Source organism: Vipera ursinii (assembly GCF_947247035.1).
Source record: "Vipera ursinii genome assembly, chromosome: 2".
Lineage (NCBI taxonomy): Eukaryota > Metazoa > Chordata > Lepidosauria > Squamata > Viperidae > Vipera > Vipera ursinii.
This window is the reverse complement of record NC_139513.1, coordinates 143,239,040-143,254,644: the sequence shown is the minus strand read 5'-3', so window position 1 is coordinate 143,254,644 and position 15,605 is coordinate 143,239,040. Positions and strand designations below refer to the sequence as shown.

At 38.4% G+C, this 15,605-nt stretch overlaps 1 protein-coding gene across 1 annotated transcript in view; it reads right to left on the bottom strand.

The window, feature by feature from the left end:
* Positions 1-15,605, bottom strand: part of ANKFN1 (ankyrin repeat and fibronectin type III domain containing 1) — a gene marked incomplete at its 3' end in the record, with an annotated part of 133,031 nt that overhangs the window by 92,207 nt on the left and 25,219 nt on the right. The window contains exon 5 of the mRNA XM_083353610.1: positions 4,019-4,116. Within this exon, the coding sequence (XP_083209736.1) occupies positions 4,019-4,116 (98 nt within the window). The remainder of the gene's footprint in view (positions 1-4,018; positions 4,117-15,605) is intronic.

The window sequence follows — 15,605 nt, the reverse complement described above, 5'->3', positions numbered from 1 at the left end:
GCCCAGCCCCAGAATGGACTTCCGGAAGCGGCATCCACAAAGAGAACTGGTTGTTCACATATTTGAATCCCACCACTGGATTACCTAGCATGGTGGCAAATGAGGCTGAGGACAATCTGAGGAGAAGAAGAAAGAGAAGAAAAGGAAGGAAGAAGAGGAGGAGGAGGATCATGCAAGAATCAAAACCTGAGAAAAGGCAATTCAAAAACACATGAGTTCTAAGTAGCTGTGGAGAAGACATTTAAACCTTTTGTCTCCTCTGCTCTGTTACTGAGAAAATGAGGGAAATAGTACAATACTGGGGAGACAATAATCTGTGGGCATCTTCTAAGGCAAATATAATTTTCAAAGAGAGTTTAGTCTGTAAACCACAGTAGCAAAGGGAAAGATTAAAATCTCACTTCTGTCTGCTCTGATTCTGCTAAACATTGGCTTGTCATCTCGGGACACATTAGATGCAAAATGCATTTCATATAATGTATTTTGGGCCAGAACATTCATCTATCCCTAAAAATTACCCACCTCAATTTTAATTGTTGTTCAGTTTTGCACCTTCCCTTCCACAAGTTTGTTTCTGCATATTTTTATTACCTTACAAAATCAGCAAAAAAATGTTTGTATTTTCACAGTTTTGAATATTTTTTCCTTATACAAGCGCACACATTTGCAAGTACTTTCCCCTAATGTATATAATTTCCCCTTAATTATGCTTATTTTGGGGTGCCCTTGTCCTCATTGTTTCCATTTTGGGACTTATGATACATAACACATAATTTTTTAAAAAAAGGTTTTTCAGTATGCAGGGAGTAATAAGTTTGGGGAAGTGCAAATTGAAAAATTATTAGCACTTACTTCCATTCTTTTTCCACTTAAAATGTATAAATTTGGTAGTGATTTGGAGTATATCCTCCACAATCACAAATATCTCTTTTTTTCCCTAGTTAGTCAAGAAAAAACTGAAATTAACCCACCCTGCTCTTTCATCCCCAAAACAACCTCTCTCATGAACTGTTCTTTCTTTATTTAAATACTTTACTACTGGGTATTCGGCACATCAGTAGATCAGCTGAAGAGGGAAAATATTTTGGAAACTGAGAAATGTATAAGTAAATCTTGAAATTTTTCCTGGTTGATATTTTAATCTAAGCCAAGAGGGTAGCATTATAATCCCCCAAGGCTCATATCCAAACCAGGGATGTATAATTTTGAATACATCCAATCTTGTTTAGGCAGGACTGATGTCATATTCCAGCTGCTTTAAATTAAATGAATGAATGAATCAACCCATCCAAGGTCCATTTACAGACAGGGAAATATTGGACTTACTTTTGAAAATGTACAGAGTGGCTGGGGCTTTGTGCTTTCTCTTTCTTTTAACAACAAAATATCAGTCCAGGAAGTCCTGCAAAGGAGAAGCAGCCTTTGTGAAAAACTCCAGACTGCTATGACAAGGTGGGGTGTTTCTGCTGCTAAAAGAAAAACAAAGGCCTAGATCCCTAACCACCTTTTAAATTTTCAAAAGAAAAATAGGCATTTCTTGGAAGGAACGATGATCACCTGCCAAGCTTTGTTTTAACTAGGGTTTCCTTTCGCCTGTCCTTAATCAGCACCAGGATATAATGAGAATTTCTGGTATCTTTGCCTGTCAGAAGGAGACCGTCAGAGATCTGGAACCAAAGGGAGTGCATTGAAAGCTCAACTGCCAATGCACTTCACTTTGGATATATAAATGATTGAACCTTCAAAGTTTTAACACTCATCTTGGGTACTGCTTCACCACAGTCCTCTCACAAACATTCATGTTATCTCTAAGGCCTAAGGAAAAAGCTCTATGATTTAATAATATTAATAATAATAGAGTTGGAAGGGACCTTGGAGGTCTTCTAGTCCAGTGTTTCCCAACCTTAGCCATTAGCATTGCTGGCTGGGGTATTCTGGGAGTTGAAGTCCACACATCTTAAAATGGCTAAGGTTGGGAAACACTGTTCTAGTCCAACCCCATGCTCAGGTAGGAAACCCTATACCATTTCAGACAAATGGTTGTCAGTCTCTTCTTAAAAACTTCCAGTGTTGGAGCATTCACAACTTATGGAGGCAGGTTGTTCCACAGGTTAATTGTTCTAACTGTCAGGAAATGTCTCCTTAGTTCTAGGTTGCTTCTGTCCTTGATCAGTTTCCATCCATTGCTTTTTGTCCTGCCTTCAGGCGCTTTGGAGAATAGCTTGACTCCTTCCTCCTTATGGCAACCCCTGAAATATTGGAAGACTGCTATCATGTCACCCCTCATCAGTGGTGGGGTTCAGCCAGTTTGCACCAGTTTGGCAGAACTGGTAGCTAATTTTTTGTTGCCCAGGCCCAGAATTGACTTCCAGAAGCAGCATCTACACAGAGAACCAGTTGTTCACATATTTGAATTCCCACCACTGCCCCTCATCCTTCGCTTCATTAAACTAGACATACCCAATTCCAGCAACCATTCTTTATATGTTTTAGCCTCCAGTCTCCTAATCATCTTTGTTGCTCTTTTCTGTACTATTTCTAGAGTCTCAACCTCTTTTTTACATCGTGATGACCAAAATTGGATGCAGTATTCCAAGTGTGGCCTTACCAAGATGTTATAAAGTGAGATTAACAATTCACATGATCTTGATTCTATGTTAACACAGCCTAGCACTGTCTTGGCTTTTTTGGCAGCTGCAGCACACTGCTAGCTCATATTTAAGTGATTGTCCACTAGGACTTTGAAATCCATCTCACAGTTACTACTGTTGAGCAAGCTACCACCTACAGTATACTATGCCTGTGGATTTGGTTTTTCTTGCCTAAATGTAGAACCTTACGTTTTTCACCACTGAATTTCATTTTGCTAGATAGCGCCCAATGTTCAAGTCTGTCAATATCCTTCTCTAACTTAAGCCTATCTTCCCGAGTGTTGGCTATTCCTGCCAGCTTGGTATTGTCTGCAAATTTGGTGAGTTCTCCATCTATCCTCTCATCCAAATCATTGACTGGATTACTAAATAATCTGGAGAGGAATATTCGATTATTCGAGGTGGTCAGTGTTGCAGCTGCCCAACTGTTGGTTTGAAGCTGAAAACTTTTCTCACAGATATGGCCCTAAGTAATTACCTGCTTGGCACAAATCCAATTTTGAAAACATCTTAAAAATAAGAGATTCAAACTTGGAATGTTAATATCATAATAAAATTCAATTCAGGCAGCAACCATATAGTCTAAATTCTTAGTTCGTAAGCTGTTTTAAAATCAATAATGTTCCTGTCCTGATTCTGACTCTCTGGGATTTGCGATAGTATAAACGCGTTATGATCTAAATGTTATCCTGATTGGAAGTACTGTAAACATTATAGGCTTGAAGATTATAAACATTTGTTTATTTAGCCACTTTGTAAGTGGAGAATGTTCTTGATTTATTTTCTGGTAAATTCAATTCTGCTGCTGATAATGATGCCGTTCTATTTGCTTTTTTTTTTTTTTACTACCAGCCAAATCCACACTCAGTGTTTATGAAGGACCAACGTGGAGGTAAATGTGTTCACTCTCACCAGATTGTCTGTCGAGAGATCATCTGATTGCCCATCTTCCATCCACTTTTAATCTTTATAAAAACATACTTCTCCCCTTTTAAGTTAGTCCATCTAGTGACTTTTGTTTCCCCAACGAAGCAGTGAAGACACAACTGTTATTTTAGCCATCAGACATGGAGTCAGAATTGAGTCTCTCAAAGCCTTTGATCTGCCCTAAGATTAGGCCCCTGATCCATGGCCTGGCCGGCTTTCAATCCACTCTTTTCTGATCTCTCCCCACTAATATAGCAACTCACCCAAAAAGCGATGGGTCTTTCCTAGTCTTTGGTGATTTGGGGATGCTGGATGCCAAGCAGAATGTGTTTAATGACTTGCCAGAGAAATGGCACTCAGCTGCTTCTCTCCATTAGAGATTTCTGCTAGCATTTGGGGAAAGAAAAAAGGGCAACTTGAATGAACAACTTTTCATTTACCATTGTGAGGCCGGTAATAGTGCATCTCAAAGACTGAAGGTTTTCCATTATGATTTCTCCAGCCGAAGGGGAAAAATCTTCGGAACAGCTCCATTCCACTAGAAAACAAACCAAAAAGGTGAAGGTCAGATTGGCACGGATTGCTTCAGAAGGAAGTCTGTAAATGCTAAAGCACTTTAAGGCAATTTTTGCCTTCCAGTTTTCTTAGTCATTTTACTATTTTTAATTTTAAAAATTGCACAGTCTTATACAATCTCCATTGGCCTGGACACAAGCCTAGTTGCTGTCAATGGGATTTATATTTAAGATACGTCTGAGATTATATTATAAACTAAGCAATTAAAAACAGGAATACAAACTGCAGCTGTATCTAACAGATAAAATTTAACAGTTAAAATCAGTGGTCTACAAGGAGAAAGCCTCAGAAATGAAACTAACTAAATTTTATCAGAACTGGGTAACTAATAAAGGAAAATTAAATCCTGAGTATTAATTGGCTCCAGTTTCCAAGGTACAGCTTCAGGTCAAAATTGCATCAAAACTATTCAAAATTATGTGGGGGATCGTGTGATTACACTCTATAACTTTTCTACAAAATGTGATATAGCAATGAGAATGGTGCCACACCAATCATTATAAAATTATCTTTTCATTGATACCAATAATATAACTTTCCATTCATTTATTGGTTTTTCGTGTAATATTTTCATGCTTTTTCACTCTGAAAAAAGTTCCACTGTTGTAATCTGGAGCCTAGTATCTCTGCCTTACTCTTAGACAATTCCAAATCCCTGACTAGGTCATTTAGTTCACTCTGTGAAATTAGATGTGGTTCAGGAGCATACAGTGGGCTAAAGTTTGAGTCAGCCGACATTAGACGGCTCCGGATCAGCTGCATCCTGCTCATTGTCTTTCTTATCATCTGAGTCTAGAGATAGGATTCTGGTGGATCTGGGTACACCATGGGGTACAGGACACAGTGCGGATGGAATGTTTGGATATTCCCCGGTCCACTTATTCTTTCTTGAGATCCCTTTTGCAATTGGGGGAACCAGGCAAAAATAGCAGTCGCTACTATGATTGGTGGGTTCCGTCCACACCATTGGGACTGTGAAAGGCATGGATTTTTTCTTTTTGTTTAGCCAATGATGCAGATAAGTTGCACAGGTAATGCAACAATAATGAGGGGCCCAACTCTTGTCCTGATCCCCTATTTTGCATCCAAAATATAGGTGGTATGCCTTTTTTTAATCACTGCTGTCATACTGCACTTTTGAGATCCAAATGTAACCTCACCACAACTGTAGTAGAATATATCTTCATTATTTACACAATTTCGAGACCTCTTGGCTTCTGAGGGAAAATATCACGCCACTGTTTCTTGGAAATGTTAGGCAATGACACTTTCACAAGCCACCAGATGTAACTATATGATACCTAGATCTGACCAAGACAAGCATGCCTTGTACTAAAAGAACAATAAATTACAGTTAGATAATAATCTTTAGTCTCAAAGTGAAGATAATTTTATACATTTCTATGTGGTACCATTTTCATTGTTCTACCGTGCTTTGTTGAGAAGTTATGAGGCATCACGATCGTTAGATCCCTCCCTTGTAGGCAAATATACTCGTCTGAATATAAACCTTTTATTGTAAAATGTCTCGAAAACTTTTACCAACCAGTACCTTTATCACCTTTTTTCTAATTCATCTAATGAAAATATGTAAGAATTAACACATTTTATCTTGGAGGTCAATAATTTCCCAACATTTGTAGACCAGTGATATAAGAAAATAGGATATATTTGTTGGACTTCATTTCTTATCATTATAATTACCATTTTAGCTGGCAATTCTGGGAGGTGGGAAAAGATGGAAGTGGAATCCAAGACATTTAAAGACTGGGAAATGTTTGCTTGATACCTTATGTAGGCTTATCAGATTTGGGCTGCAAAAATTCAGATAACCACTAGATATCAGCAAAGGGCTAACGTTTTCTCTGCCATCATCTGGTAGCTTCCAAATTTCTACAGCCCAAAATTGGTACCACATCTAAAGAAAAAGCACAAGTTAAATCTAAATATGAATGGGAATGGAATTCCATAAGGCAGTACCACTGAGGAGGCCTCTTGTCTGAGAGTTCCTTCATGTTGAATAAGTTCTACCTTCTCTTGTATTCTGGCCTAGAGCAGTGATACATTTCTTCTAACAGAATAATAGAGTTGGAAGGGACCTTGGAGGTCTTCTTCTCCAACCCCCTGCTCAAGCAGGAAACCTTATACCATTTCAGACAAATGGTGGTCTAATCTCTTCTTAAAAACCTCCAGTGTTGGAGCACCCACAACTTCTGAAGGCAAGCCGTTCCACTGATTAATTGTTCTACATTATGCTTCCTATAGGTCTTTAGATCTAATACTCTCTTCCAAGAGTTGGTCCTCTTCAAACCTACTGTGAGAAGTAATACATCCATGTTAAACAAATGTTAACTATTCTCTGCTAACTTTGCATTCCTCAAGGCTTTAACAACATAAGTAGCAGAGACTTTACAGAAAGCCGCAGCACTATCTCCAGCCACCACTATGAAAGGCTGTTAACTGCACATCTTGTAGGGGTTCTCTCTTTCCTATGTATAGCTGCCATTCATTATAACGTGCCTGTAAGTGTCATTATATTTGATGGCCTTTCACATTTTCCATTGTAAACCACAATTTTTCTGGGCTTTAAAACATTTGCTGCATTAAATCACCTAAAAGCAAAGCTGGATATACAAACTGCCAAAACAGACAGGTTCCATTACAGTGCCAGCATAAATTGGAGAAGGCCATCTTAGTTGTTTAATGTCAAACAAAAGGGATGTGCTGCCTTGTCAGAAAACCTGTACTGGGGGTGGGGGGTGGGTGGGGTGGGAGTGGGGAGCCTACAATTTGAGACCATTCTTTGTATTTCATTGCACATTATAGAAATGTGCAGTGTAGGTAACTGTTAGAAAGGAAGCAATACATCAAGAATAATCAAGAACCAGGACAAGCTATATTTTAGTAAGTTTTGGCCAAGTGACTAGAAATCAAAACATTGGGGAGAGGAGAAAAAAGGGAAGTAAAAGAATATAAAATGTTATAATTTAAAAAATGTTCACTCTTATAATCTTAAAGAATAATTATGGCATGTCGTACGTGTTTCAGAATCCACCTTAAGTCAAATCTCATTGAAAACGACAATGGGCCAATATCAGTGGGCTTTAATTAAAGTAATATGAATACAGTGGTGCAAGAGAATATCCATTACAGGCTAAGAACATCAAAAGAAGCCTCTTTCAAGTGTGATTTTTAAAGGATTGGGCTGATGAATTTTGAAAAGGAAAGCTAAAGCTAAAAATAATGCATTTAAAATAAAGAAAATATTTTGCTTATATGTAGCATGCTCAATATTATTATTTTTTTCACAAAACCTTCTTTGGATTAGAGATGGCAAGATTGTCTGTCAGATATACAGTATTTTTGCTTAAGCTATATTATCTCTTATGATTGATAGCTGGCCCTCCTCAAAGGGATTACCTCACTATGTCAGCTTCTCTTGCTTATCAGAAGCAGAAAAGTAAATCACTATGTTTTATTTAGAGCTTGATTTTGCAGCAACTTTCTTCCAATCACTGGCAGCTGTCTTGAAAATCAGTTCTTTGTTACTACTGAACATTTTGTTCATACTGTATTGGTCAGATAAAGAACAGGGCTCCTGAACACTTACTTTTATCACATGAACAGCTTGGGAATGGAGATGAATTCATGATTCATAAATTCACACACATTCAATTTTGCAACTACTAACATAGTTGGACGAGCAGGCACAAAAACAGCCAGGGAAGTGATTGAAGCCTGGGAAACAGGACCCTTGTCAGTCAACAAGAGTGCTGATTTACCACAAGCCTATCAAGTACTTAGAAGATGAGGACTGGGCAGCACAAGTAAACAACAGCTAACAAGTTAAAAGCCAACCATCAACACACCCCAATCAACATCTAAAAAGTCACATAAAACAGGCACCATATAAATACCATATAGAACTGCCCAATATACACATTCTGGCTAGAGAGAAGTTCCCTGAGGATGGTCTCCTGCATGAGTCCGAAAGCTCGAAAGACAAAACCCCTGGTCCCGGTGACTGACCTAGATTGGATCCTGCAATATTATCCTGGGACATGTATATCCGCCTTCATTCGTGTTAAATTCATGAGTTGTTTCATAATAACAACTGAATGACAATTTGGTACTAAGATAAAAACTCAGAGGAAACCCTCTATTTATATAGCTCTAGTCCTCATGGCATTTTGTATGCCTGATGGGACAATCCACACAAATACTCTCATAAGGAGCAAAGCAACAGTCAAAGAATGCAAATTTACCTCTGAAGAATGACTGGGATGACCACAGCCAATTACTGCACATTATAGCTTATTCTTAAACAATAGCTTATGTATTTTTTCATCCTGCCATGACAGTTTAAAATTATATTATCTCATGGTGGTAAGCATTATTTAAAAGTAGCTGTTGTTATAGAAGCTCTTGAAACTGGTCTGTGAATTAGTTCTAATTTTGAATTTTGCCCATAAGAATAGCAGTCTTATGTCCGAATCAAAACCAATCTGGAAGCCCAGATACAGCAAGAATGGGTAACAAAGATAGATAGGCAAAGATAAACACACCTGTCAGTTCTGCTTTCTTGCATTGCACTTTTAAAATATTGTCTATGCTGAAACGTGTGAATTGTATTGTATGTGGGCATGTGTGCCTTTCTTTTCTATCTGTATAGCCACATTCATTAAGTATAGATAAGTTTGGAAAGAGCCAAGTTCCATCTGTTGGAAACTATACAGTAATTTAGAACAACATTTATTATATGAATGCACATGAATTGAAAATCAGAGCATTCCAAGCTCTTGGTCTAGATAGATGAATATCTGCTTTGCTTTCTTCTTCATGGTATTCCATCCCATCCCATTCTATTCCTCTAGTTCCAGTAACTTTTAAATGGGCAAATCAGACCATCATCGAGCAACAGTTTTTGAACCAAGTTCCTCAAATTGGCTAACTTACAGAATGCATCCCATGACCAAAACCCATGATTTCCATGAAATTAAAATTCACCAAGTTTTATAAAACATATTACGATATAAACATTATTATAAAACAGCTTATGATATAATACAAAATGTGATAAAACATATCCTGTGCTGATTGATGACTGTGCCACACAGTTCAACGTGGGCTATTTTCAAAGGAATGGGACAATTCGCTATGGCCATCTCATCCCAGCCATCCACAGCGACTTAGTCAAGGCAAGTTGTCCTTGGCCCATTTTCAATGCAGATACATCTCTGAATGTATCCTGAATTTTTAAGAACTTTTCAGGTATTTTAGAAGTTCTGCCATTATTAAAGGCACTGAGGAATTTGATATCTCTGAAATGATGATCCAATGGGTCAGTTTGTCTAGTTTGTCTACAGCAGGTCTATTTTTTTATTTCACATGTTGCTCATTACATTTTAAGAAGAAATTAGTTGAATTAAGACTTCCAGCCTTAATTAAAGAAATGGGGATAGTCGATTAAAGGCCAGTGTGGTACCATATCAAGCTTAGGCACAGAGCTTACCATTACCATCAAGCTTAGGCACAGAGAGACTCAATCATAGGCACTTACTGAGTGACTTTGTACTAGCCATGCTCTCTTAGCCCAGCCTATCTCATAGGGTTGCTAGAGAAGAAAATCGGTGTGAATACTATGTATTAATATGTACATTGAATTTCAGAGGTTTAATGCACATCTTCTGAAACTCCATATCTCATGTTGCAAAGATATTAGTTCCTCAATTGGAGAACTACCTCTCTATCATTGGTAAACACTAGGGAAAATCTGAATTTTTCTCCACACCTGAAAAAACACAAATTCGTCAGGAGCACTGACTGATTTCTTTTTTTCCCCCTTTGTAACATTTCATAAGACATATTATTTAGTTCTCTAGCTAAAGTAGGACTTCAGGTTTCTGGTTTATTGCTCATACATAGAGCCTCCTATTAATAATCCCAAAAAGCAGGGCTTTTTTGTCATAGAATGCCCAGAACGAAGTTCTGGCACCTTTTTTGGATGGAACCTTGTAGGGTAAGCAAGGCAGATTGTATGACGTGTGTGAGTTCTGGCACCTTTTTTTTTTTAAAGAAAAAAGCACTGCCAAAAAGTCAGTGGCTGTCCTCATTCCCCCCACCCTCCCCATCATTAAACTCTAGAGATCTTGTTGCTGCAATATGTGTATTTAGATTAGCCATTTATTATGTTCTGTTTCAGCGTTGAACTTCTGTTTTAAGCCCATGTCAATGACCTTGATTGAGAGGTAGAGGACAGTACAGGAGTTTTGATGAAGATATATCTTAAACAGGCCTTTTCCACTCTTATGCTCTTCAAATATATTAATAGCCAGGGCTTTTTTTTGGTCATAGAATGCCCAGAACAGAGTTCCGGCACCTTTTTTGGATGGAATCTTGTAGGGTAGGCAAGGCAGGTTGTATGATGTGTGTGAGTTCTGGCACTTTTTTTTTTTACAAAAAAAACACTGATTAATACTATATCTCCCTTTACCCATAGACATCATAGCAAAACCAGATTGATGGGGGGAGATGTAGGCCTTAATGCCATTTATTTCTTGTTGTGTTCTTTTCCTTTCACTTTCTGAGAAAGAACACAACAGGGGATAAATGGCATTAAACCTTACATGAAAGCCAAGACATATCTAGCTCTATCTAGGTTTGAATTTTACACTGATTAATGGTGACACTTTCTGTGTACAATTGCAGTAAGATAGATGTGTGTGTGTGAGAGAGAGAGGCAGAAAGAGATGGAAGAAAGAAAGATAAATGACTGATAGCTTGTGAGGTGAATGTCAAGAGATGGGCTAACATGCACAACCTCACTTCCCCCCCCCCCAAAAAAAAGAGCTCTGAAGGGAGAATGGACATAGCCGAACTGGGGAAAATAGCTTTGCGTACACAAAGATTCAGTCGAATGCATCTCCAGATAGCATACAACAGGAAGAAAACTGCCAAGATAAATGACACTAGTCTAAAAATACAGCCTAATTCTCAATATGGTGGATTTCTATGTTTTACTTTTAAAAAAAAATGCTATCGTTAAAAGTGAAACTGAATAAAAAATGCATAGGATCAAATAGCACAACTACAATTGGGACTGGATGCTCCCTCACTAAGTGATGCAGTCATTAAGTGAAAGATCATGTGATGACACTAGATGTACAACGTCTGTTCCACTGTGGTCATTAAGCAAATCACCTATGGTCATTAAGTGTGACATTATGTGACCACAACTTGCAATTTACTGCTAGCTTCTCTACTGAATTTACTTGTTGGAAGCTGGCTGTGAAGCTCACAAATGGCGATCATGCAATTGCAGAGCCTATGACTGATGTGAATGCCTGCTGATTTCAAAGAGAGGCTGTAATAGTTGTAAGTTCAAGGACTGGTCATAAAGCTACTTTTTCAGCACCAACGTAAAGTCCAATATGTCTATGGAGATTCTCAGTCTATCCAGGTCATGGTTGTCCCAAAGGTGCTTTTTCACGAGGCAACTGGACTTTCTTTTTTCTCTTTGAAGACATTTCGCTTTTCATCCAAGAAGCTTCTCAGCTCTGACTGGATGGTGGGGAATGGGAGGATTGATATTCTTTGCAGGTCATTTGCAATTCTTTTAGAGAGTCGCTAATGCCACCTGGAGGCTTATCTGTGTCGTCAGGTGGTGCACCTGAGTAGTGCAAATGGATGTTGTACCTTCTTGGAACTGTTGAAAGGACTATGTTGTAGACTAGAGATAGATGAGGGATACTCGAGGGGGAGGGATATGACATCATCTATCTCCAGTCTACAACACAGTCCTTTCAACAGTTCCAACAAGGTCCACACCCATTTGCAAGGGGTTGGAGTAGAAGACCTCGAATGTCCCTTCCAACTCTATTATTTGGTGTTGTAAATAACCAATACAACTGTTGCCAATACACTGAAATTTTCCCCTTTTCTGACCCATTAAAAATGGTAAAGGGTGACACACACACACACACACACACACACACACACACACACACACACACACATACACACACACACACACACACACACACACACACACACACACACACACACACATATATATATATATATATATATATATATATATATATATATATATTCATTTCATTTCATTTCATTTTATTATATTTGTATACCGCCCTTCTCCCGAAGGACTCAGGGCGGTCCAGCTAAAACATTCAATAATAATATAAAAATCCCCATTAAAACCCCAACACATCCCCCATCAGGCCAGGCCGGCTTGTTCAAATAGATGGGTCTTCAGACCCCGTCGGAAGGAGCGAAGGTCAGGTGCCATCCGGAGCTCGACCGGCAACTGATTCCATAAAGCCGGAGCGCCCACAGAGAAGGCCCTCCCCCTTTATATATATATATATATATATATATATATAAAGGTAAAGGTAAAGGTTCCCCCGCACATGCATGCTAGTCGTTTCCAACTCTAGGGGCTGGTGCTCATCTCCGTTTCAAAGCCAAAGAGCCAGTGCTTGTCCGAGGACGTCTCCGCAGTCATGTGGCCGGCATGACTAGACGTCAAAGGCACACGGAACGCTGTTACCTTCCCACCATAGTGGTCCCTATTTTTCTACTTGCATTTTTACGTGCTTTCAAACTGCTAGGTTGGCAGAAGCTGGGATGAGTAACAGGCGCTCACTCTGTTATGCGGCACTCGGGATTCGACCCGCCAAACTGCCGACCATCTGATCGACAAGCTCAGCGTCCTAACCCACTGAGCCATTGCGTCCCTTGATATATATTTTATCAGGAGCACTGATGGAAAAACCTATATATTAAGGCATATATATATATATATGCCTTAATATATAGGTTTTTCCATCAGCGCTCCTGATAAAATATACCTTTCTGGCACACTCAATGGATGGACCATGAAGAAGCAAACAGGTTCTGCCATGTTTATTTATGCAGTATGAATCTTCTTAGCAGCCTGAAAATACTATCCTTTGCCAACTCATTGAAATTTTTCTGGAGAAAAGTTGTGGAGGAATTCCATTCTCTTAGCTAACTGTAGCTTATTTGCCAACAGAAAATAAGTACCAAGTGTGGTATTGGCTTAACATTACCTCACTATGTCACAGGGCAAGAAACAGGTTGAATTTTAAAAAGATACAGCCCTAGTGATGCAACCAGTGAGATTTAATAGGTTAAGTCAAATAGTTCTGTACTATTTCAACCACCATCACAATTGAGGGAGGGAAAAAACCACTCATAAATTTATAACTTCTCCAGGCTTCAAATCTAATTTTAAGAATTAGTTTGGCAAGAAAAACTGGACCATCTAAAGAAAATTTTTGAATAAGAGCTCTTTTAGTGAAAGAACTCTGTTGGTCTCCCAGAATGTATGCCAAAATTGTATGTTTCACTTCCATTTCCCAACTGCAACATACATACTCATCCAGTACTATTCCACCCCCCCCATCTCTCTCTTACATTTAGTCTTTTACCTCTTCTGAGAGACCTACTTATTTTCCGGATAAATGGGCCTATTTCTTCTCAGAAATTCAGCATCTTTCTCCATTTCAAGATCAAGGAAACATATATTAAACTGACAATGTACCTGAAACCTTTTATAAACTCCAGAAATATATAACTTTAGTAACCTACCATGTATTTATCCACACATATTGCATATTATTACAAATCTAGCAAATAAATATTCTTCTCCTTTGTTTGAATGTTCACCTTTTATTCATATGAGCCCCTATCAAAAAAACAGGAGACTCATGTCAATGTTAGAACTAATTTCTAGACAAATCTTCTGGGTGTTACAATTCAATCTGCCTGGAAGGCATAAACTCTGTCTTTGCCATCTCGTTTTCTTTGGTTTACTAGGAGACCTTTACCATCTCCAGAGAAGCTTCAAAACAATGTACTGGCATGGCAGGGTTAGCTCCACTTCTTCCGAATGTTTCTGGAGCACATGTGGTCCAGACAGATTCATAGACGTAAACATGATGAGCAGCTGAGGTGTTCTTCCCATGTATTGGTGGCCATTTGAAATGTAAAGTCAATAAAATAACTTCTGAGACTAGCAGAAGGGATTGTTGGTAAGAGTACCTGTGCTAAGAAACACCTTATAACTTACTGCTAATGCTACTGTCAGTTCACACACAGAGTAGCTAGATGAGCCCTTAGCAACTACACAATTTTGCCTAAGATTTCCTTGTTCACAGGATTTAGAAAACTGTCTGCACGTTTACACCTAAATCTCTTCTATGTATCCTCCTCTGCAAAGTGAGAATATTTTCTTTTCCAAATCCCGTTCTCTGCCAAATTACAGCTCAGGTATAAACTTCCCATGCAATGAAACATTTTTTAATCTTTTTCAGAGGTACTTCAAGTGACGTACTCTAAAATGGAGGGCTTTCTTGACAGGAACACACTGAGTATTTCTGCTATTTTTTTCTGCCTAACCAAATCCTTATATTCTTGTTAAAACACAGCTATTGAAGATGGTGCTTTGGGATCAAAGAAATTCTCTCCTCAGCATGGGGCCTTTTAAGCTGTGAAATCTTACTTTCCCTGACAAAGTTTCACTGACTTTGAGGTGAAGAATGAAAATCAGAAGCCTCCAAACCTGGAGAAGATCAGGGTGGCAAAAGCAAGCATAAACATCAATATAAGCCTTTTAATATTAATTACTATTAATTAATGGACAAGGGAGCAATTACCCAGAATCAGACCACTCTTTTATGGCATTATCTATCTGAATACATAGAATAAGACAAGGAATATGCAGACCAGTCTAAATCAATTCAGTATTAGGATGCTATATTCTATCAAAAGCTCAGTACATTGGTTAAAAAAAATCTCAGTAGTTATTATAATGTATATATTTTATGTGAATATTTGTCTATTACTCTCTGGCTTGCATTTATGATTCCTTCATAGAAGCATCTTTTATTTACATTTATCCCAAATATGTATACATATACATGTAGTGAGACTTGTGGGGATCTGTAAATCACAATGAACAATCTTTTATAAATGAATATACAGTTCAGGCAGTCCTTGACCTATAACCCCAATTGAGGTCAAAATTTCCACTGCTAAGCAAGACAGTTGTTAAGTGAGTTTGGCCCCATTTTGCAACCCTTCTTGCCACAGTTGTGTGAATCACTGAAGGTGTTACATTAATAACACTGTTATTACGTGAATCTAGCTTCCCCATTGACTTTGCTTGTCAGAAACTTGCAAAAGGTAATCACATGACTGTGAGACACTGCAACCATTATAAATATTGTGTTTCCCTGAAAATAAAACCTATCCCAAAAATAATTCCTACCTTGATTTTTCATGCATGCGCCTAATATAAGCCCTACTCCTAAAATAAGGCCTAGTTTGCAGCAAGGCACATGCATAAAAATCAAGCTGGGGTGGGGGGGCTGGAGCTGCCCCATGCACCCCACACCCACTTACCTT